The sequence below is a fragment of the Microcaecilia unicolor genome, chromosome 3 (assembly GCF_901765095.1).
Source record: "Microcaecilia unicolor chromosome 3, aMicUni1.1, whole genome shotgun sequence".
Taxonomy (NCBI): Eukaryota; Metazoa; Chordata; class Amphibia; order Gymnophiona; family Siphonopidae; genus Microcaecilia; species Microcaecilia unicolor.
Genome location: NC_044033.1, coordinates 126,116,445 through 126,139,992, shown reverse-complemented (window position 1 = coordinate 126,139,992; position 23,548 = coordinate 126,116,445). Strand labels below are relative to the sequence as shown.

At 44.8% G+C, this 23,548-nt stretch overlaps 1 protein-coding gene across 1 annotated transcript in view; it reads left to right on the top strand.

The window, feature by feature from the left end:
• The first annotated feature begins 4,509 nt into the window (after positions 1–4,509).
• KIF16B (kinesin family member 16B) overlaps positions 4,510–23,548 on the top strand; it is a 382,671-nt gene continuing 363,632 nt past the window's right edge. Inside the window, 1 exon segment of the mRNA XM_030196349.1 lies at positions 4,510–4,854. Within this exon segment, the coding sequence (XP_030052209.1) occupies positions 4,808–4,854 (47 nt within the window). The 5' untranslated portion in view covers positions 4,510–4,807.

The following is a 23,548-nucleotide window of genomic DNA, read 5'->3' as shown; positions in this document are numbered from 1 at the left end:
TATCACTAAAATGGTGGAAGAAGGGCTCATAGTGCACACATGAACACACAACCTACAGGCTAAAATGTGCCCCCCCCCCCCCCCTCACCTTGGGCTCTGGATCCACCTTCCGCTGAGGTCTGGAAGCCCCGGAGACATTCTAATCTGGACGTACTAGCAATTTAGACCGTTTTTTTTCCCTTTTGTTCGATTATCTGGTTTGGACATTTTTTGATGAGATGAACGCCCATCTGCCTTTTAGGTCACTTTTTGGATGTTTTTTTCTTTCAAAAATTTGTCCATCAATCAGATGAGCATTTGGTTAAACAAAAACCTTTTAAGAGAGGCATGTCCTTTTGCTCCTGAGAGAATGATTAAACAAAAAAACTTTTAAAGACAGGCATGTCCTTTTGCTTTTGAGAGATAACAAGCCATGAAGTTCTCAAATGGATGGGGGGGGGGGGGGGGGGGGGGCTGAAAATATTGTTAAAAAATAATAAACAGTTTAAGGACAGGGAAAAACAAACTGCAGAGAGGTCTGTGCCTAAAAGTTTATTTTTCTCTCTGTGTGAAGCCTGAAACGGCCTTTTGTTCCTGAGAGAAAGCAGACAGCCGATCACAAACAAAATAAAAAAACAGAAAGCATTATGAAACCTGTCTGTGCTGTAATGAACGAATGAGGGACTTTCAGACTGAAGGTGATGCTCCCAAGGGCTTTGCAGCATATTGTTAAAGAAAAAGCTTTTTAAGACAGTGGCACAGGCTTTTTGCCTGCACAAGTGTGTTCTTAAGAGGCAGATGTGGCAGCTGACTGAACATTTTATCTGTAACGGACTTCTGCCTGCCGACACATTTTGTAGAGGGTTGAAAAAACAAATGTGTGTGTGTGTGTGTGTGTGGTGGGGGGGGGGGGGGTGAACAGTTAAAAAAGAAACAGTTTATGGACAGTGGAAAAACAAACTGTACACGTCCTCCAGTACTGCAGGGGGTGGTGTTGGACAATTGACGTAATGATTGACATCACTTCCCATCACGTGACTCATTCAAGATGGCAGTGAGTAGTGTGAAACAGGAAGTGCCCATAGGGAGTCCACTACTTGCCACCATCTGGAAAAAGGGGCATGGCCTGGGTGGAGTTATGATGTCACCGAAAAGGGTTGGGTTTTGCGTTGGGCTATGCAAAAGGAGTAAGATTTGGGGTGGGTCTATGGGAAAGGGGTGGGGTTATTTATTTTTTATTTTTGTTACATTTGTACCCCGCGCTTTTTCCCACTCATGGCAGGCTCAATGCGGCAGGCAATGGAGGGTTAAGTGACTTGCCCAGAGTCAGAAGGAGCTGCCTGTGCCGGAAATCAAACTCAGTTCCTCAGTTCCCCAGGACCAAAGTCCACCACCCTAACCACTAGGCCATTCCTAGTGGTTAGGGTGGGGTTATGCAAAAGAGGTATGGTAATGACATCACAACTGGTGACACCATCAAAAGGGGTGGTGCAGGGGCAGAGAGTGGGCATGGCTTGTGTGGAGAGTGGGTGAGGCTTGGTGGAGAGTGGATGTGGCTTGGGCAGATCTTTGATTCTGATTGGCTGAGAACTCAGAAGTGGCTGTGTGCCCTGTCAAAATCAATTAGGGGCTCTTTTATTAAGTGGGGGGTAGAGCTACCGCATGGGTAATGTGTGAAGAATCAGCACTACCGCGGAGCATCCTGAGGCATTCCATAGTATTTCTGAGATCAGTGTGTGCCGATTCCCGCACTAGAAAATAGAAATTATTTTCTAGCATGGGGTGGAGAGTGGGCGTACTCTGTGGTAATCAGCTAGTGTATGGCCACTGCCACATGCTGCCCGATTACTGCCCAATTAGCACGTGAGCCTTGAGCACCTACTCAATATGTGGCAGTAATGGTCACGAACTAGTTAGGAAATTAGCGAACATCCATTAATGGCACAAATAGAAATTCGGCAATTTTAGAGCCGCACGAGAGGCCAGAGTGTTCAGGAAACCCACATGCTCTTCGCATCGTTGGCCACTTTTTAGTGCGGCTTAGTAAATGGATCCCTTAGTTTGACAAATATTACTGTTCAAATAAACATAAAGGTCCATAGAAAACACCATTAATTAAGGAACATTCAACTTATTATACTCTCACAATGTTTACACTAAAATTAAATATTGAAAAAAAATGCTATCTAAAATATAATCTCATAGAGCTTCAATCTAGCACTTGGCTCTTAACAGAAATCAACATTGCTATGCCTTAAAGAAAAAGAAAATCAACAGCAAAGACTCACCCCATTCTATATATCCTCTGAACTCAAAATGATCTTATCATGTATCATTTTGCAATATATTCACTCAACTAATGTAATACAAAAACTTTTAACTCTACTGGAAATTCCCCCCAAAATTGTCTGCTGGATGGAGTTCAATGTGCAACTACATTCTAAACCAGAAAATTTTGTTTGTACTATTAATATATTAAAACATGCATTTATTTAATAGTATGAAAAGAACACTTGCTGTTTATTTCTGAATAGGCTGCAATTACTTAGGGTTCTTTTACTAAGCTGCAATAAAAAATGGCCTTAGCGCACCCTTGCATGGATTTTTCCTGTGCCATTTTTATCACAGCAGTAAAATGGCTGATTTTCCAATTTTTGTATTAATGGTTATGTGCTAATATTCCAAAAGGATCAGTGTAGCCAGTGAAGCTCTTCCGAAAGGACAACAGGAGGATGACTGAATTGGAAGTAAAACTTTTATTCTTCAAACAGACCTGACACGGCACCATGTTTTGGCAAAATGCCTGCCTCAGGGGTCTGTTTGAAAGGTCACATTCAAATGTGGCTTATGCTGGTCAATTGAAACACCGTCTTTAAAAAGTTTGATTTCCAATTCAGTTGTCCTCTTCTTGTCCTTTTGGAATAGCTTTGTTGGCTACACTACTCCTTCTTTTGGTGCCTTTGTATGTAGTGTGTCAGGGTCCTCCGCTTCTGCGGTGCTCCTCTATGTGCTAATGTTGCCATTAGCATGCAGCCATAAAAAAAATACTGCATAAGCATTTATTGACACCTATTTTGCAGGCAGTAAGCGGACACAAAGTAATCCTGCACTAATCAGAATGCAGTAATGTAGCTGCACTTACTAATTCATGCATAAGCGCCCACTCTCTGCCCCGCCACACTCCTTCCAAGAAAAAATAAAAAGTATTTTCAGCACGTAGTTAGCGCGAACCGATTCGGCAGTTACCGTAGGATGCCTGAGCTTGTGGCATACCATTTTAAGCTGTAGTATGTGTGGGGTAGCGCTTACTGCAGCTTAGTAAAAAGGACCCTTATTATTAGTGTTAGCACACTAAGGGGTCCTTTTATCAAGCTGCGCTAGAAATTAGACAGTGCTGCGATTAGCACGTGGGTTTGCCACATGGTCTGGCCACTTTCTAGCACAGCTGAAAATGACTGCTGCCGGCTTTTTAAAGAAATAAAATGGCCATGCATTAATTTCGCCATTAGCATATGGCCATTACCACCGACAGCCTTTACTGTCACCTATTTAGGAGGCAGTAAGGGCTCCCATGCTACTCCTGCGGTAATCGGGTAGCACACGGTAATGAGTCTGTGCAACCATGCCTATTCTCTGCCCCCAAACACGCCTCTGGTGACAAAAAAAAACAGCTGTTTTTTTAACGCAGAAATAGCACATACAGCTGGCTAAACTACCACAGGACGCCTTAGCACATCCAGTGGTGTGCTGGAGCAGGCTCGCAAGAGCCGGTTGTTACGTTTTTAAGAATTTTGGGAGCCGGTTGTTAAAGTAGGGCCCTCCATGGCTACTTTAACAACTGACTCCCAAAATGTGGGCTTGGGCCCCCTGCTGAATTATCTTTTACTTTGCTGGTGGGGATGCTGAGCCCTGCCAGCCAAGTAAATAGACTACTGCTGCTCCCCGCTCCTTGTTTCCAGCTCTGGGCAGCAGGCTGGGACTTCTCGAGCATGTAAGAGAAGTTCCAGCAGGCTGCTCAGAGCAAGATGTTGGAAGTGGTGGCAGTCCATTTATTGGCTGCCAGCAACAGTATGCCTAGCGTGCCCGCACGAAGGGAGGGAGGAGAGAGAGGCAAGTGTTGCTCCCCCCTACCCGGCCACCCCTGGCCCTTCCAACTGCAGAGCTGGCTACGTCCGGCGAAAGAGCCTGTTGTTAAAAATTTACCAGCACATCCCATGTGATAGGCCTACTGCACCCTAGTAAAAGGGTCCTATAGTTTTTTGAGTTCATAATAAAATTCAAAACCATGAAGGCAATCCAATTTATTTAGCTGCCTACAAATAAATTGATTTTCTTAAATCCTTTTTTTCCCCCAACTGGCATCCACCTTTTCTTGGTGCTGGTGAACAAAATATGGTGAGCTTTTGAACTTTTAATTAGAGTGGAAGCATACGCAAAGCCCGCATGTAACCTAGCAATCTCGGCCAGCACTAGCACCTTCCGTCCTGCATAAGCGTTGCTGCTGGATGCCGTTGGCGAGCTTTCTTGTCCCCGACCAGCCGCCGTCCAGGACTCTCTCTGGGCTGGTTGAGAAGACGGGAGGAGGAGGACACTCCCGGGTTGGGTCAGGACGGCTGCGGGTTCGGCTCGCTGCAGCCAGCTGACAGTTCTCCTTGCGTGAGCGTCAGAGCCACGCCCACGCCCGGTTCCTGTTTTCCTTGTTTAAGCGCAGCCTTCTCAGCAGGACCTAACAAATACTGGTGAAGAAGAAGGGGAGGGGCAGAAAGTGACATCCGGAGCCCGAGCTGCAGGTACAGAGCACCTGAAGCGGGCGGCCCGGCCATGAATCATGGCATCTGTCAAGGTGGCGGTTCGACTCAGGCCCATGAACCGCAGGTAAGGCGATGGGTCGGCACTTTCCTGCCTCCTAAAATAAACAGAAAACTTACCAGCTTCTCCCGTTGTAGGTGGTAGAGCTGGTCCTCTTCACACTAGCTTGACAAATGTTCTTTCTTCAGCAGCACGTCCCTCTGACTTTCTTATTGCTTTGCGGCGTGCTTTTGATGTTTGCGTGTAACGGGATGGGATCGATAGGACATACCTGTTTATTTGTTGCTTTGCTCATGTTTTATGCTGCAGGGCTGGTGCAAAGGTATTAGACGCGCTAGGGAAACTTCTTCAATTTTGCATCCCCTCTCAATTCTTGATCAGGCTGCTAGCGTTTCTCCCCCCCCCCCCCCTTCGCCACCGCTCCCCTGAGATTTTGATTGTTAAGTGCAATACTTATGATCACCCTAACACTACCCTCTCCTAGGACCATCCTGTAAAAAAATAGTAACTGAACTTCATTGCGATTGTGTTTATCCATATATGTGGAGAGAAATGTTTTTTTTGAAAGTCATTTACCCAGATATGTGGTCTGTTTGAAAATTAATAAAACGGGGTTAGTGGGAGAATGATCATGGATTCCAAAGACAAAGTGGACAATCTTGATGCTTGAAAAGGTTTATTAATCAAAGACTCCACACAGAACTGTGTTTCGGCCAAAAGGCCTGCCTCAGGAGTCTTCTTTGAGAAATGGATCTCAAGATCTCCAGAAATAAAACTTTTCAATCTGTAATTCAAATAACTGGTCTTAAAAAAGACCTTTCAAGCAAAACATGCAAGTCTTCGATACTGATTGTAAGAATGTTAGACAATCAGAATCGAAGACTTGCATGTCAAAGAAGACTCCTGAGGCAGGCCTTTTCGTCAAAACACAGTTCTATGTCGAGTCTTTGATAAACTTTCTCAAGCATCAAGATTGTTTTTGGAATCTGTGGTCATTCTTCCACTATCCTCCTTTTATCTGTTTTCTTCCGCGGGTTTCTGCTGTTTGAAAATTGCTCACCCTCTCTACAGGAACAGGTGCACACTGATAGTTCTTTGAGTTTGTGTGGCTCCGAGTCTGCCCTCATCAGTAGTCACAGGTATAGTATTTAATCTTCCTAATCTTATGTAATAAAACTCACCCTCAACGTTCTGAAGACACTGACGTCACTTCCTTCAAGACGGGTTCGAAGGGTTCGTGGTGATGAAGCCACCGAAATTGCCAAGTCTCGGGGCCCCGTCCTCACGTCAAACGTGATGACGTCGAGGGCGGAGCAATGATGTCACACACCGAGGGTGGAGCAATGGCGTGGTGCGTTCAGGAGGTGTGGAGCAATGGCGTCAGAATGACGAAGGGGTCGGTAGGTAGGGAGGAAGAAGGGGGGTGTGTTGGGGAGGAAAACCTTGCTAGCGCCTGTTTCATTTGCTCCAGAAACAGGCCTCTTTTACTAGTTCTTAAATAATGTGCTTTTTGTGTGAAGCCAGACTGCATTGTGCATACTTTAAAAAGTCTAAATATTTCATAGGGAAAATGCTATTTTGGAGTTTGAGGCAAAAATGTACCAAAACTGTGAAAAACTTGTCAGTTTGCTTCTACAGTTTTGAAATGGCTCATCTTTTCACCAAGTGTGCAATTTCATGCTATTTCATAGTAACATCCAGTCTGCCCAACAGTCACATTCATTCTCAACTCTAGATTAAATCATCAATGAACGTGATATTATAGAAATCAAATGAAAAATTGTGCATGTGAAAAGTATTTTGTGATGTTAGGGGGCTCCTTTTCGAAAGAGAAAAATGTCTAAAAAGTGGCATAAAGCAGCATTTGGCATTTTTCTCACCAAAATGTCCAAATCGGTATTTTCAAAACCCATTTTCCATACACTTTTTTTCTATGCAGTTCATCTGCACTGCATCTAAATCTCAAGGGGGTTTGTCGGGGCATGTTAAGAGCGGTGTTTCGGCGTTCCTAAGACTTGGTTGTTTTTTTAGCCATAATGGAACAAAACAAAAACGCCCAGACTAATACTAAGACGTTTTGAGCTAGACCTGTTTTAATAACTACTAAACCCCCAAATAGTACTCTAAATGACCAGATGACCACTGGAGGAATAAAGGAATGACCCCCTTACTCCCCCAGTGGTCACTGACCCCCTCACACCCCTCAAAAATGTGAAAGAAACAGTACATACCAGTCTCTATGACAATCTCAAATGTTATAGCCAGTCCTATTAGAGCAGCAAGCAGGTTCCTGGAGTAGCCTAGTGGTCAGTGCAGTGCACTGTAGAGAGGGGGACTCACTCTACCTGTTACACTTGAGGTGGAAAATATGTGAGCCATCCAAAATCTACCAAAAACCAACTGTACCCACATAAAGGTGATACTTGCAGCCATAAGGGCTATTGTAGTGGTGTACAGTTGGGTACCGAAGGTTTTTGATGAGTTTTGGAGGGCTCCCCATACAATATAAAGGAGCAGCGGTGAGATGTGTACCTAGGATCTTTTAAGTAAGTCCACTGCATTGCCCCCTAGAGTGCCCCCTTGCACTTCCGGGATGTCTGTGTGGCCATTCTATTAAGAATGCTGTCTCTTCCGACATCCCAATGGCTTGATTTGTGCGTTTTTCAGATGAGGTTTTTTTTTTTTAAATGGACCAAAAAAAATAAATGCACAGAGCACAAAAGCATCTAGCAAGTGGCCATTTTCGGGAAAGAAAGACGCTTTGCTGTTTTGAAAAGGGCTATATTTGCTATTTGGATTCTGGGCGTTTTGAGCAAAACATCCAAAGTAGGACTTAGACATCATATCGAAAATGCCCCTCCATGCCGGCCAAAGTATTACATTTGATTCCATGTAGTACCTTTTGCATAACATTTTCAAGCAAGTGAATTTAATAATTGTTTGCACTTTTGTGGCCATGAAGTTGAAAAATATTTCTAGATCAGTTCATAGATAATCAGACAAGCATGTGGCTGAAGCCTTAGCACTGTGGAGATTTTGGGTAGCAATTTCTGGTGAATGTGTGTGAAAGTATATTGCCCCTTTATCCTGAATTAAGCTGAAATGTTTATGTATCTGCCTATGTTAACCTTGAGTCTTGCCAAAAAAAAGTAGCTTTGGTTGTTGTACTACCGATAGGAAATATTGAAGTTGGGAAGTGCTTATCTTGGGTTGGGATAGAAGAGTCTGGAAAGACATTGAGAATGAGGAGCTGAGAAGGAATCAGGAAGGGGTGAAAGGTTACAGGAGAGCCAACAAGAGGCTATCCCCCTAATTCTATAAATGTCACCAAAAATTGTTTGTGCCTAATTTGCGCACACAGTTTAATTGAATGAACTAATTAGTGCCGATTGGCACTAATTAGATTTAATTGGCATTTATGGGTGTAAATTTAGGTGTGATCGGAAAAAGGGGGTGCAGAAATGGGAGAGTCATGGGTGTAACGGGGGCATTCCTAAAATTATTGTACATTGTTATACATGGAAACAGGATGCTGGGCTCGAAGGATCTTTGGTCTTTCCCAGTATGGCAATACTTATGTAATAACGGGGATATGCACCTAATTTAGGCACATACATTTGCACCACATTTCAGGCAGCAGGCTTATAGAATAGTGCTTTTTTTGTGCTGATTTTTTTGGCACTACATATCTAGCCCTATATGGGGAGGTAGTAGAAGGAGCAGAGCCAGAATATACCATTGAGGGAGGATGCTAGGAAGGAGAGGAGCCAGCAGGGGTTAAAGAGGGATAGAAAGGAGAGGAGCCGTGCGAGCCACAGGAACCTCAGAGACATATACACATGGTCAGCCTTGTCCCTTCCATACACCTCCTTCTCTGTTCTACTACACTAACCTTTCATTTGGCTCTGCTGTGGTTCAGCTACCTTTGCTTCTGCCTGTACCTTTTCCAGTCCTTTGCTCCCTCAATCCATTCTGTGCCCCTGTACAGGTCTGGGGGGGTGGGGGGGCTTTGATTTACTTTCACTTTGTGATGTGGTTAACTCTGTAGCATAGTGTTGTGGGCTTTGCCATTTTATTTATTTACCTATTTACTTATTTGGTAAACTCATATCCTGTTGATCCACAAAACATGCTCATAGTGGCTTGCATAACAAGACAAAAAAAGCCACAGATTTGTTTACCAAAGTGTTCAAACAATGCAATGGGTAATTTAAAATATGAAAAAGCAAACTGATAAGGCAGGATTAAAACTTCTGGGACGAAATGACCAAAGACCTGAATAAGGTAGAAGGCTTTTCTAAAACACAGAATGTCAGTTTCCTGACAGACCCTTAAAGATAATACATTCTATAACACTGGGCTCAAAGGTGAGAAAGGTGTGTTACGGGAACTACAGAGGTGTAGCAGTTAGAGTGAAAGGGTAGAGAGAATACATCTTTTTCAGTGGATGAATTAGTCTTATAAAGCACAATGATAGATTTCAGGTAGTCTTCAGTAACACCTCCAATAAGTTTTTAAAGATCAGCAACATTATCCTAAATTTGATTCACCAAGAACTGAGAACAGGAGAAATCCTAATCTGATGGCCACATCTGATGACGAAATATGCTTCTGACGAAATATGCTTCTACATGTTGGATAAAATGTAATACTCGGATCTTCACCTCCACATTGCTACAAGTAAAGGAAGTTACAGCAGGGGTGGACTGACCATTGGGACAATAGGGTAGTGCGCAAGGGCCCACAACTGTAGGGGGCTCACTGTGCTCTAACCTCTATCTAGTTTTCACTTTTGGTAGGTGGATAGGGGTCCAAGAGCCTTTTTGCCCAAGGGCCCAGATCACTGTCAGTCCGTCCCTGAGTTACAGTAATTCACTCCAGAGTGTACTAATGTCTGAATAGCTAAAATCAGATTGGTTGCACCTTTCCTACACCAATCTAAAAAACTTTTGACTTTCACGTTCAACCAGAAATTGCTGTTTTGTTAGGGCATCATTATGATTTTTTTTTGGCCCTAGGGAATAGAGCTCCTCTCATATGAGGAAAGGCTTAAGAGGTTATGGCTCTTCAACTTGGAAAACAGACAGCTGGGGGGGGGGGGGGGGGGGGGGGGGTGATAGAGGTCTACAAAATTCTGCCTAAACGTTAACTAATCCACCATCTAATATAATCCTATATCTAGTATCACTTTTTTAATAGTTCTCTGGCTTCAAGTAAACTCCCCTTAGAAATGGGCCATATAGCACTCACCCCTATACCTAAATCACAGGATCAAGATCTGTCTCTTATTTCCAGTTTCCGACCAATTACAGGGATTCCTTTATTTACTAAGTTACTGGAGACTTTTGTTAATAAACAACTATCTCAGTACATAGACTTATATTTATATCTTCACTCATCACAGTTGGTTTTATATCTCAGCATAGTACTGAATCTCTCTTATTAACTTTAACAACTGAAATTCGAAGTTATTTATGTAGAGGTAAACAGATACTCCTTTTGCAATATGACATCTCTGCTGCATTTGTTTCTGTAGATCATGGTTTATTATTGGGGAAATTGAGTGAACTTTGGTTTGGTAGGTCTTGTTTGGAATTGATTTAAGGAATTTCTATATAATCGATCCTACAGTGTATCGAAAGGTTGAGTATTGTCTAAAAGCTGGCTTTTGAACCGGGGGGGGGGGTGCCCCAGGGCTCCCAGGGCTCCCAGGGCTCCCAGGGCTCCCAGGGCTCCCCTCTATCACCTATGCTGAATAATCTTTTCGTAAGTTCTCTTGGATCCATTCCTATTAGTGGAGGTGAATGCTTGTTTTCCTATGCAAATGATAAGCAGATGTTAGTGATGATACTTTTATCCGAGTTTCTACCTGCATGGATAAAATTTAGAATTAGGCTTTAGCAAATATGCTTAAGTTAAATCCAAATAAAACCAAAGTGCTCTGGTTTTCCAACTCTATATTTGCCATTCCTTCTACTATATTGCTTGGCTAGTGGTAAAATCTTAAAGGTGGATAAAGAATCCAGAGTTTTGGGGGGTGATCCTGGACTCACTTACTTTTGGACCACAGATTACTTGTGGAGGCGAATTTTCTATCGCATGCGTCAACTGCATCTGATAGGCCTTATTTTTTTCAATCACATTTTGCATTTCTGGTTCAGATGTTGTTGTTATCCCATCTGGATTATTGTAACTCGCTTTCTCCGAGGACAAGCAGGCTGCTTGTTCTCACTGATGGGTGACGTCCACGGCAGCCCCTCCAATCGGAAAACTTCACTAGCAAAGTCCTTTGCTAGTCCTCGCGCGGCCGTCTTCCCGCCTGAACCGGCTTGTGTTCGTCAGTCTTCTTTTGTCCGCGCTCAGGACGGTCGTGTTTTGCGCCGTTTCGCGCCCCTAAAAGTTGACCCTCGCGCGTCTTCGCGATTTTGGCTAAACCCCCCCCCCCAAAAAAAACGGACCTTTACGGTCTTTACCCCTTTCCCGTGCTTCCAGCTTTTGCCCCGCGTAAGTTTCCTTTCGCTTTCAGGGTTTGAGGCCTCGGTATGGGTTTTTTCTCTCCCTATTCTTGGTGCCTATATCGCCATTACGAGTTTTGATTTCGCCGGCGTGATTTTTCCGCCCATGTCATCGAAGTCTCCCAGCAGCTTCAAGAAGTGCACCCAGTGCGCCCGGGTAATCTCGCTCACTGATAGGCAAGCGTCGTGTCTTCAGTGTCTGGGGGCTGGGCACTGCCCGCAGGCCTGTAGTCTCTGCGCCCTTTTACAGAAGAGGACTCAGGTAGCGAGATTGGCCCAGTGGAACGTGTTGTTCTCGGGCTCTTCGTCGACAACAGCACCGGGGGCATCGAGTGCATCGACGTCGACAGCATCAAGACCTTCGACCTCAGCATCGACTGCATCTAGGCATCGACCCTCTGCATCGTCGGTACCGAGACATCGAAAGGCTGCGTCGGTGGTACCGGGACCTCCACTAGTGCTGATGTCGTCGGACGGTGGTGCTTCGACTGGAGTGCAGGTGAGGGCTGTCCATTCCCCTGCTGGTGGCAGTGAGCCTTCGGGTGGGTCTCCCTCTACCCTGAGGGCTCCTGCGGTACAGCCCCCCCGAGACCGACCTTCTTCGGCCTCGGCCCCGAGGAAGCGACGGCTGGATTCTACGTCCTCCTCGTCGGTACCGGGAAGTTCCGGTGACATGCTTCGTTTGAAAAAGTCAAAGAAGCATCGACACCGGTCTCCTTCCCGCATCGGTACCGAGAGCTCTGGGTCTCCGAGGGAGTCGGCACCCAGCAGGCATCGGCACCGGGAGGACCGCTCACCCTCTGTTCAGGAGGTGTCGATGCGCTCCACCTTGGACAGCCCGGAACAGCCTCCACGCCCGTAACAGACTCTGACCTCGACGCCTGTATCGGCTTCCATGTATTTCTTCACAGCCGCTCTGCACGAGAGTCTCCGGGCCGTTCTTCCAGAGATCGTGGGAGAGCTGTTGCGCCCTTCCCCTCCGGTACCGGGGGTGCTTGCGCCACCGGTACCGTCGAGTGAGGCGCCGGCTGGCCCCTTGCCCGGGGTGAGGTCTCCGACATCGGTGCCGCTTGCGGTACCGACTGCAGTCGCCTCCCAGGAAGGCTCCCCGACGACGTCGGCGGAGGGAGCTTCGCCGGTGCTGGCGAGGGAGTCTACCTCTCGACGCTCCCACCGTGGCCGTGTTTCCACGGAGTCGAGCCGGGCACGGCTTCAGACACAGGTTCATGAACTTGTGTCTGATACCGATGGTGAGGCCTCGTGGGAGGAGGAGGAGGAGGACATCAGATATTTCTCTGACGAGGAGTCTGATGGCTTTCCTTCTGATCCCACTCCCTCCCCTGAAAGGCAGCTTTCTCCTCCCGAGAGTCTGTCTTTTGCGGCCTTTGTCCGGGAGATTTCTACGGCCATCCCCTTCCCGGTGGTTGTGGAGGATGAGCCCAGGGCTGAAATGTTTGAGCTCTTGGACTATCCTTCTCCACCTAAGGAAGCGTCCACAGTACCCATCCATCATGTCCTAAAAAAGACATTGCTGGCGAACTGGACCGAGCCTCTAAGTAATCCCCACATTCCCAAGAAGATTGAGTCCCAGTACCGGATCCATGGGGACCCAGAGCTGATGCGCACTCAGTTGCCTCATGACTCTGGTGTGGTGGATCTGGCCCTAAAGAAGGCTAAGAGTTCTAGGGAGCATGTTTCGGCGCCCCCGGGCAAAGACTCTAGAACCTTAGACTCCTTTGGGAGGAAGGCCTACCATTCTTCTATGCTCGTGGCCAAAATCCAGTCTTACCAGCTCTACACGAGCATACATATGCGGAACAATGTGCGGCAGTTGGCGGGCTTGGTGGACAAGCTCCCTCCTGAGGAAGCCAAGCCATTTCAGGAGGTGGTCAGGCAGCTGAAGGCGTGCAGAAAATTCCTGGCCAGAGGGGTATATGATACCTTTGATGTTGCGTCCAGGGCCGCTGCTCAAGGTGTGGTAATGTGCAGACTCTCATGGCTGTGTGCCTCCGACCTGGAGAATAGGATCCACCAGCGGATTGTGGACTCCCCTTGCCGAGCGGACAATATTTTTGGAGAGAAAGTCGAACAGGTGGTAGAGCAGCTCCACCAGCGGGATACCGCTTTCGACAAGTTCTCCCGCTGGCAGCCTTCAGCATCTACCTCCTCAGGTAGACGTTTTTATGGGGGAAGGAAGACTGTTCCCTACTCTTCTGGCAAGCGTAGGTACAATCCTCCTTCTCGACAGCCTGCGGCCCAGGCTAAGCCCCAGCGCGCTCGCTCTCGTCAGCAGCTTGCGCCTCAGCAAGGCCCCACGGCTCCCCAGCAAAAGCAGGGGGCGAGCTTTTGACTAGCTCCAGCAGAGCATAGCTGACATCAATGTGTCAGTGCCGGGCGATCTGCCGGTCGGGGGAAGGTTGAAAGCTTTTCCACCAAAGGTGGCCTCTTATAACCTCCGACTGTTGGGTTCTTCAAATAGTCCGGCAAGGATACACCCTCAATTTGGCCTCAAAACCTCCAAATTGCCCACCGGGAGCTCAATCTTACAGCTTCCAGCACAAGCAGGTACTTGCAGAGGAACTCTCCGCCCTTCTCAGCGCCAATGCGGTCGAGCCTGTGCCATCCGGGCAAGAAGGGCTGGGATTCTATTCCAGGTACTTCCTTGTGGAAAAGAAAACAGGGGGGATGCGTCCCATCCTAGACCTAAGGGCCCTGAACAAATATCTGGTCAAGGAAAAGTTCAGGATGCTTTCCCTGGGCACCCTTCTCCCCATGATTCAGGAAAACGATTGGCTATGCTCTCTGGACTTGAAGGACGCCTACACGCACATCCCGATACTGCCAGCTCACAGACAGTATCTGCGATTTCAGCTGGGCACACGTCACTTCCAGTACTGTGTGCTACCCTTTGGGCTCGCCTCTGCGCCCAGAGTGTTCACGAAGTGCTTGGCTGTAGTAGCAGCGGCGCTTCGCAGGCTGGGAGTACACGTGTTCCCCTATCTCGACGATTGGCTGGTGAAGAACACATCCGAGGCAGGAGCTCTACAGTCCATGCAGATGACTATTCGCCTCCTGGAGCTACTGGGGTTTGTGATAAATTATCCAAAGTCCCATCTTCTCCCAGTACAGAGACTCGAATTCATAGGACCTCTGCTGGATTCTTGGACGGCTCGTGCCTATCTCCCAGAGACGAGAGCCAACAACTTGTTGTCCCTCGTCTCGTGGGTGCGAGCGTCCCAGCACATCACAGCTCGGCAGATGTTGAGATTGCTGGGCCACATGGCCTCCACAGTTCATGTGACTCCCATGGCCCGCCTTCACATGCGATCTGCTCAATGGACCCTAGCTTCCCAGTGGTTTCAGGCTGCTGGGGATCTAGAAGACGTGATCCACCTATCCACGATTTTTCTCAACTCCCTGTATTGGTGGACGATTTGGTCCAATTTGACTCTGGGACGTCCTTTCCAAATTCCTCAGCCACAAAAAGTGCTGACTACGGATGCGTCTCTCCTGGGGTGGGGAGCTCATGTCGATGGGCTTCACACCCAAGGAAGCTGGTCCCTCCAGGAACGCGATCTACAGATCAATCTCTTGGAGTTACGAGCTGTCTGGAATGCTCTGAAGGCTTTCAGAGATCGGCTGTCCCACCAAATTATCCAAATTCAGACAGACAACCAGGTTGCCATGTATTACATCAACAAGCAGGGGGGCACCGGATCTCGCCCCCTGTGTCAGGAAGCCGTCAGCATGTGGCTGTGGGCTCGCCGTCACGGCATGGTGCTCCAAGCCACATATCTGGCAGGCGTAAACAACAGTCTGGCCGACAGGTTGAGCAGGATTATGCAACCTCACGAGTGGTCGCTCAACTCCAGAGTAGTGCGCCAGATCTTCCAGGTGTGGGGCACCCCCTTGGTAGATCTCTTTGCATCTCGAGCCAACCACAAAGTCCCTCAGTTCTGTTCCAGGCTTCAGGCCAACGGCAGACTGGCATCAGATGCCTTCCTCCTGGACTGGGGGGAAGGTCTACTGTATGCTTATCCTTCCATACCTCTGGTGGGGAAGACTTTGTTGAAACTCAAGCAAGACCGTGGCACCATGATTCTGATTGCTCCGTTTTGACCGCGTCAGATCTGGTTCCCTCTTCTTCTGGAGTTGTCCTCCGAAGAACCGTGGAGATTGGAGTGTTTTCCGACCCTCATCACTCAGGACAAAGGGGCGCTTCTACATCCCAGCCTCCAGTCTCTGGCTCTCATGGCCTGGATGTTGAGAGCGTAGACTTTGCCTCTTTGGGTCTGTCAGAGGGTGTCTCCCGTGTCTTGCTTGCTTCCAGGAAAGATTCCACTAAGAGGAGTTACTTCTTTTTATGGAGGAGGTTTGCCATCTGGTGTGACAGCAAGGCCCTAGATCCTCGCTCTTGTCCTACACAGACCCTGCTTGAATACCTTCTGCACTTGTCGGAGTCTGGTCTCAAGACCAACTCTGTAAGGGTTCACCTTAGCGCAATCAGTGCATACCATTATCGTGTGGAAGGTAAGCCGATCTCAGGACAGCCTTTAGTTGTTCGCTTCATGAGAGGTTTGCTTTTGTCAAAGCCCCCCGTCAAACCTCCTACAGTGTCATGGGATCTCTCTCACCCAGCTGATGAAACCTCCTTTTGAGCCACTGAACTCCTGCCATCTGAAGTACTTGACCTGGAAGGTCATTTTCTTGGTGGCAGTTACTTCAGCTCGTAGAGTCAGTGAGCTTCAGGCCCTGGTAGCCCAGGCCCCTTACACCAAATTTCATCATAACAGAGTAGTCCTCCGCACTCACCCTAAGTTCTTGCCGAAGGTAGTGTCGGAGTTCCATCTGAACCAGTCAATTGTCTTGCCAACATTCTTTCCCCGTCCTCATTCCTGCCCTGCTGAACGTCAGCTGCACACATTGGACTGCAAGAGAGCATTGGCCTTCTACCTGGAGCGGACACAGCCCAACAGACAGTCCGCCCAATTGTTTGTTTCTTTTGATCCCAACAGGAGGGGAGTGGCTGTGGGGAAACGCACCATATCCAATTGGCTAGCAGATTGCATTTCCTTCACTTACGCCCAGGCTGGGCTGGCTCTTGAGGGTCATGTCACGGCTCACAATGTCAGAGCCATGGCTGCGTCAGTGGCCCACTTGAAGTCAGCCACTATTGAAGAGATCTGCAAAGCTGCGACGTGGTCATCTGTCCACACATTCACTTCTCATTACTGCCTGCAGCAGGATACCCGACGCGACAGTCGGTTCGGGCAGTCAGTGCTTCAGAATCTGTTCGGGGTTTAGAATCCAACTCCACCCCCCTAGGCCCATGTTTATTCTGTTCCAGGCTACACTCTCAGTTAGTTGGATGAATTATTAGGTCAATCTCAGTTATGTCCTCGCCGTTGCAAGGTCCAATTGACCATGTTTTTTGTTTTGAGTGAGCCTGGGGGCTAGGGATACCCCATCAGTGAGAACAAGCAGCCTGCTTGTCCTCGGAGAAAGCGAATGCTACATACCTGTAGAAGGTATTCTCCGAGGACAGCAGGCTGATTATTCTCACAAACCCACCCGCCTCCCCTTTGGAGTTGTGTCTTCCCTTGTCTTTGTCTTGCTACATACGGGACTGACGAACACGAGCCGGTTCGGGCGGGAAGACGGCCGCGCATGCGCGGTGCGCATGGGCGCGTGAGGACTAGCAAAGGCCTTTGCTAGTGAAGTTTTCCGATTGGAGGGGCTGCCGTGGACGTCACCCATCAGTGAGAACAATCAGCCTGCTGTCCTCGGAGAATACCTTCTACAGGTATGTAGCATTCGCTTTATGTTGGATTGAATGACAAGATTACACAAATTACAAACGATACAGAATACTGCTATGTGATTGATTTTGTGCTTGAAGAAATATGATAAAATCACTCCATATATGAGGAAACTTCATTGGCTCTCTGTTGAGGGGCGTGTATTGTGTTTAAAACTGTATGATTTTCATTCTTTGTATGATAGTACTTCAGAATTGCTCATTCAGTTCTTTTCGGACTTTCTTTTTACTTCTCAGGTTTGTGGTAGCTTTTTATTAATATTTTTAGCCTTTAAAGGTGTACAGTTTAAATGCCAATTTGGTGCTGTGTTCTCTTTTTGTGAAGTTTCTATTTGGAATGCACTACCATCATATATTTGCTTAGAGGCAAACTATGTGCAACTGTGTAGAAGGTTGAAAACTTTTTTATTTGATAAATATTAAATTGATTTTTTTATCTTTTTGACTTTATGTAATTCCTCATGTTATTGTGAGTTTCCTGTTTGTGAACTGCCTCAAACCTCAAGCTGGGATTAATGCAGTGTACAAATGTCAGATTAGATTAGAAAAAGTACAAAGACTAGGGGACACTCAATGGAGTTACGTGATAATACTTTTAAAATGAGTAGGAGAAAATATTTTTCACTTAACAAACAGTTAAGTTCTGGAACTTGTTGCAGGAACATGTGGTAATTAGTGTATCTAGGGTTAAAAAAGGATTCATTAAAAAAAAAAAAAAATTCAAAATTTTTTATTATTTCTCCACCTCCTCTTTCTTCCCCCTTTTTCTTAATGCGTTTCTAGTTGTGGATAGTTGTTTTTTGAATGTGAGCTCCAGTTTTGCCATGTTTGTAACTGTTGCTTGTTGAACTGTGGTGAGCTCTTGCTTCTATTGTATTATGTTGAAATCCAATAAAAGATATTAAACTAAAAAAGGTTTGGACAAGTTCTGGAGGAAAAGTCCATAATTTACTGTTAAAGATTGTGACTTTCCTCATGTCTGTTTATCCCTGGGGTTGGTAGCATGGAATCTTGCTTATCTGGGATTCTGCCAGGTACTTGTGACTTAGATTGGCCACTGTTGGAAGCAGGATTCTGGGCTTGATGGATCATTGGCCTAACCCAGTTTGGCTGTTCTTATACCTTCAAGGGCTTCTCTCTTAGTGGAAACTAATATACAACCAAGCTTTTGAATTGAATTGTTTGTATATATATATATATATATATATATATATGTATGTATATATATATATATATATATATCTTCATTTTTATTCTTCCTGATTAAAAAAATATTAAAATATTTTCCTGGGCTCTAGGCACTGTGTCCGTTATGCCTAATGGATAAATCTGCTGTGCTCTGGTTATTGTATAATCTGTCTCCTGGAGTTCAAACAGTAAGACATGGCAGTCATAGTTTCATTTGGATTAAAGCCAGACAGCAGGAAGTGTTTGACATCATCAGCATGTATTCAGTATGAAATACCAAACTTCTTAATTATGAGTGAGATACAGGTACATTATTAAATAAAATAAGCAATCCCTATTGAACCCCTGACTTAAGCCATCTCCAGTTAGATAGCTCAACAAATACAAATAGGCAATGAATTTTCTCAATTAAAAAAAATATTGAAACCATTAACATCTGGCATCATTAGGGAAAGGCGCCAAGAATGGAATAATTCAAGCTGTTAGATGAAATGTCATGTAAAACCAAAAGGACAAAAGCTATGCTGTTATATTCATGTATTGCTAAACAGCTAACTAAGCCAGACCAACATTCAAAGGAAGGCTTACTTTTCTTAATTTCCAACTGCTTATTGCAAATAAAATGGATAACTGCATACAGGTAGCTGGAACAATAGTTCTGCCCAGGCAGGATTTATGTCATGTTTTTATTTATTAGGATTTATTTACTGCCGTTTTGAAGGAATTCACTCAAGGCGGTGTACCGTAAGAATAAATCAAACATGAGCAATAGGCAATTACAGCAGTAAAAATATTCAAATAACAATACAAAGTATGGCATAGTATAGGACAATGACCTTTTTCAAGAACCTTAGACATGTAAGACAGGTTGGAAACAGAGCGAGAGTGATTAGGAGCTGATGGATTCAAATTTGGCTTTTTTAAATATTGGGTGGACTATAGCCATGTTACATAGATCTGGAAGTTGGCGGGAGGAGAGGCTAAGATTAACTGTAGACAACAGGGTCGGAAGTAGATCGAGTTCAGAGGATTTGAGCCAAGCAGCAGGAATTGGGTCTCAGGGGCAGTGGGTTGACTTAATTGTGGGCATAAAGGTTATTAAAGAGTGAAGAGATTGAGTGTGAAGACCAGGCCGAAGAGCCAACCTGGGTTATGCATGGGAATGTGTGAGAGAGAATGTACAATGGAAGTGATAGAAATCTGAACAGGGGACAGAAGCAAAGGCTTTAATAAAGATTCAGTTTTTTTTTAGTGAAGAACAAAGAGAGGGCTTCAGCTGGGGGGATTTGACAATTGCTGGTATATGGAGTATAAGTCCCTGGCAGAGTTTGTGAATTTTAAGAGTCTGTTCATTATGTAATCCTTTTTTCCCTTTCTGAGATGGTAACTGTCCTCGCAGAGAAGATCTGTACATTTCAGCAAATCTGCTGAGGAGTTAGACCTCTTCCAGAGCCTCTCTGCTTGTTGATATTGGTGCTTAAGTAGAAAAAGGTCTGGGGTAAACTATGGACTGCCACGAGAAGCTTTGGGACGGAGAAAGATTTTAGGGGCAGTAGTGTCGAAGCCATTTTCCAGGATAGAGTGCCAGATTTCTAGTTGGTCATTTAGAGGTTTACTTGAAGATTCAGGTGGCATAGCAAACAAGGACAGAGGGAGAAAAGCGAGCTCAATCTGCGAGAGCAGTCTGGGCCAGTAACCATAAGAGGCTGGGGGTGCCTCCTGTGAAGTCAAGTTCAAACAAAAGGAGATGGTGGTCAGTCCAGATATAGAAATCTTGAGGAAGTAGATGAGTCTTGCAGGGTAAGAAGAAGATCAAGAGTGTTGCCTGAAGTATGGGCAGGGAAAGATACCCATTGACTGAGAGAGAGATCACACAAAAAGTCCAAAAAACGCTTAGCCCTACTAATATGAGGGTCATCAACATAGATGTTAAAGTCCCCTAAGATTTGGGAAACAGATAATGGCTTCCGTAAGGGCCTGTAAACAGAGGTCCCACTTCTCTACAGAGAGAGAAGGGGGACATTAGAACAAAAGAATGCATAGGTTGGACAGTTCCTAATTTAACAATCAGTTCCTAGTTTAACAATCAGATGTTCGGGGTAGGAAAAGGGGGAAGAGACTTCAGAGACTGGAAAGTCAGTGGAGAAGATGGTAGCCACCCCACCACCAGATCTGGAGGAGCGTGAAACAGAAAAAGTGTCAAAGTTAGGAGGGAGTCAGGCGTATAGAAGGGATTCCTTGCCTGTCTTGACCCTGGTTTCAGTGAGACAGAGAAGAGAGTAATCATTATCCCTTATCGGGTAAGACATAATTTTTCCTTGTAGTTTATTTATAACCCACCTTTATTCAAGGTAGGGTACAAAGTCACATACATAAACTGTATTGTATTTGTTTTATGATTATCCTCTTGTGTTCTGCTAGATATGAAAAGTTCTCTATGTAAAACAAAAAAGAGACTAGTCAGGTTTTTACTGTTAAGAAATCTGAACAATAAAGTTTTAATTTTTTTATGGAAAGACATGTAGTCCATCATAAACTGTAAGCTAACCGTGAGATTATTCCAAGATTTCACCATCTGGTAAGGTAGAGATTGCTCAAATAGCTTTCCAGACTTCATTCCCTTTGGATCTGGGAAACAGAATTTCATGGAGTGATGTAATCTTTTCTTGTTTTGGCCCAATAGTGATGACAATAGTTAACATGCTTTTACTACATGGTTCATCACAGCACTTAACTATACAAGTCATCAGTAGTCTCAGAATGGTGCACATGCCAAGAGGAACAAATATTGCTTTGGTAAGTTCTTAAAGGAAACTGTATCCCGCTGCTGTTTGAGCTCTAAGGGAGTCTTTTACTAAGCTGTGATAGCGTTTTGTATCACGCGCTGATTAGCATGCGCGTGATGCCCAAAGGAATATTTGGGTGTGTCTAGTGTTTAGCATGCTAATCACTTTAGGTGTGAACACTTACACTAGCTCAATGCTTGGTGTAAATGCTCGCACTTAATTGATAGTATTCTATAAGCTGCACACATAAGAGCTAGGTATGCAGATGCCCGCCTATATACCTCACAGATCCACACTTCCTTGTAATTGCGTGCTATGGATTTTGCATGCTCAATTTGTAGAATACTAACTAAGGGCAGTTAATGTGTGTAACTGCAAATTAATGCCAGTTAAGACCAATTAGTCAATTATCAGTTGATGCCAATTAGCTAATTTAACAATTACATTATACAAATAACTGACACTTAGTCTATAACTTGCAGATGCAACTTTGAGTGGAGGAGTGGCCTAGTGGTTAGAGCACTGGTCTTGACATCAAGAGGTATCTGGTTCAAATCCCACTGCTGCTCCTTGTGATCTTGGCAAGTCACTTAACCCTCCATTGCTTCAGGTACAAACTTAAATTGTGAGCCCTCCAGGGACAGGGAAATACCCAATGTATCTGAATGTAACTCACCTTGAGCTACTACAGAAAAAGGTGTGAGCAAAATGCAAATAAATAGAGTAGTGCCAGTTATATTGCTACTAAGCTAATACTTTCTAATACTAGCTATGTTAGTGACCCCCACTTTATATAGAGTTGCACTGGTTTCCAATAGAGGCCAAGAGAATTTTTAAACTATGTACTCTGGTCTTTTTATCATTGCATGAAATGACACCAGAATACTTGAGCAGATGGTTTCCACTCTTATATTCTGGGAAGCGAAGATTGAGTAGAAACTATTTGAATCTGACTTACCCTTCTCCTAAGGGGGGGGGGGGGTGGTTAGATATAAGGTGATCCATGCATCCATCTTGCCGTATTTGAAATGTTGGAATGCTATTCAAATTCGGTCCAAAGATGTTTTGTAAAGCTATGAAAACATTTTTATTTGAAAAAAATATATTGGGTAAATTTTGAAGGGGAAAGTAAATTTTAATCTTTTTATGATGTATTTTTAATTGTTTGTGATTTCTGGTATATCCCAGTCTCTTTTGGGTATGTTGCAATCTATATGAAATTAAGTAAAGTTTAGAGAATTAGAGGAACTATGATTAAGAAGTGGAGCTGCATGCCTTTATTCCCAGACTGAAGATTATGGCTGTTGGGTCTCAATTGAAATTATATTAGATACCCAGGGCCCACAGTTTCCTGTGATTCCATGTCAATTTTTTCAGGGCGAATGTAACATAAGGGCATGCCAGGGAGGTAAAATTCCTTGATGAAATCAAAGTGGATCAGCTGGTTAAGGAATCAACAAGAGGGGGAACAATTCTAGACCTAGTCCTTTGCGGAGCGTATGATTTGGTGCTGGGGCCGCTTGACAACAGTGATCATAACATCAGATTTGATATAATCTCTGGAGTAAGTGCACACAGAGAATCCAATACGTTAGCATTTAACTTTCAAAAAGGAGACTAGGATAAAATGAGAAGAACGGTAAAAAAAAATCAAAACTTAAGAGGAGCAGCTGCAAAGGTAAAACATTTACATCGGGCATGGATGCTGTTCAAAAATATCACCCTGGAAGCCCAGGCCTGATATATTCCATGTTAAAAAAGGAGGAAGGAAGGCCAAGCGACAGCTGACATGATTAAATAGTGAGGTGAAGGAAACTATTAGAGCTAAAAGAAAACCTTTCAGAAAATGGAAGAAGCACCTGACTGAAAATAATAGGAAACAGCATAAGGAATGGCAAGACAAATCAAAGCGCTGATAAGGAAGACAAAGAGAGACTTTGAAAAGAAGATTGCGTTGGAGGCAAAAACATATAGTAAAACTGTTAGGTATATTAGAAGCAGATTCTGCTTGTTTGTTTATTTATTTATTATAATTTCCAGCCATAATACACAAACATCCACTTATTACTTGAAACTTAGGGAAAATACATCCAAAAAATTATTACTAAAAAGAAAAAATAGAGGAAAAATGTAATAACGCATTTATCACTTCTTTAGACCACCAAATTTGGGAGATTGGCTAATAAGACAAGGAGATCAAATTAGGTAATCATAAAATTAAGAAATAAGGCCAAAACCTAACTATTAACCACAGCTATATAATCTTAGATTAAGCAGATATTACATTACTAGTCACTCTCTTCAGGTCCAGAAAAGATCTAAGCAGTTCCAGTGCAGAAAAGACATATTTCCCAAATACAGCACCCAGAGTCTTTACTTTTCTCATATCCAGGAAGCGCTTTTGTCTGTTTTGAGTGGATTTAATAACATCTAGAAACATCCACAAAAATTTT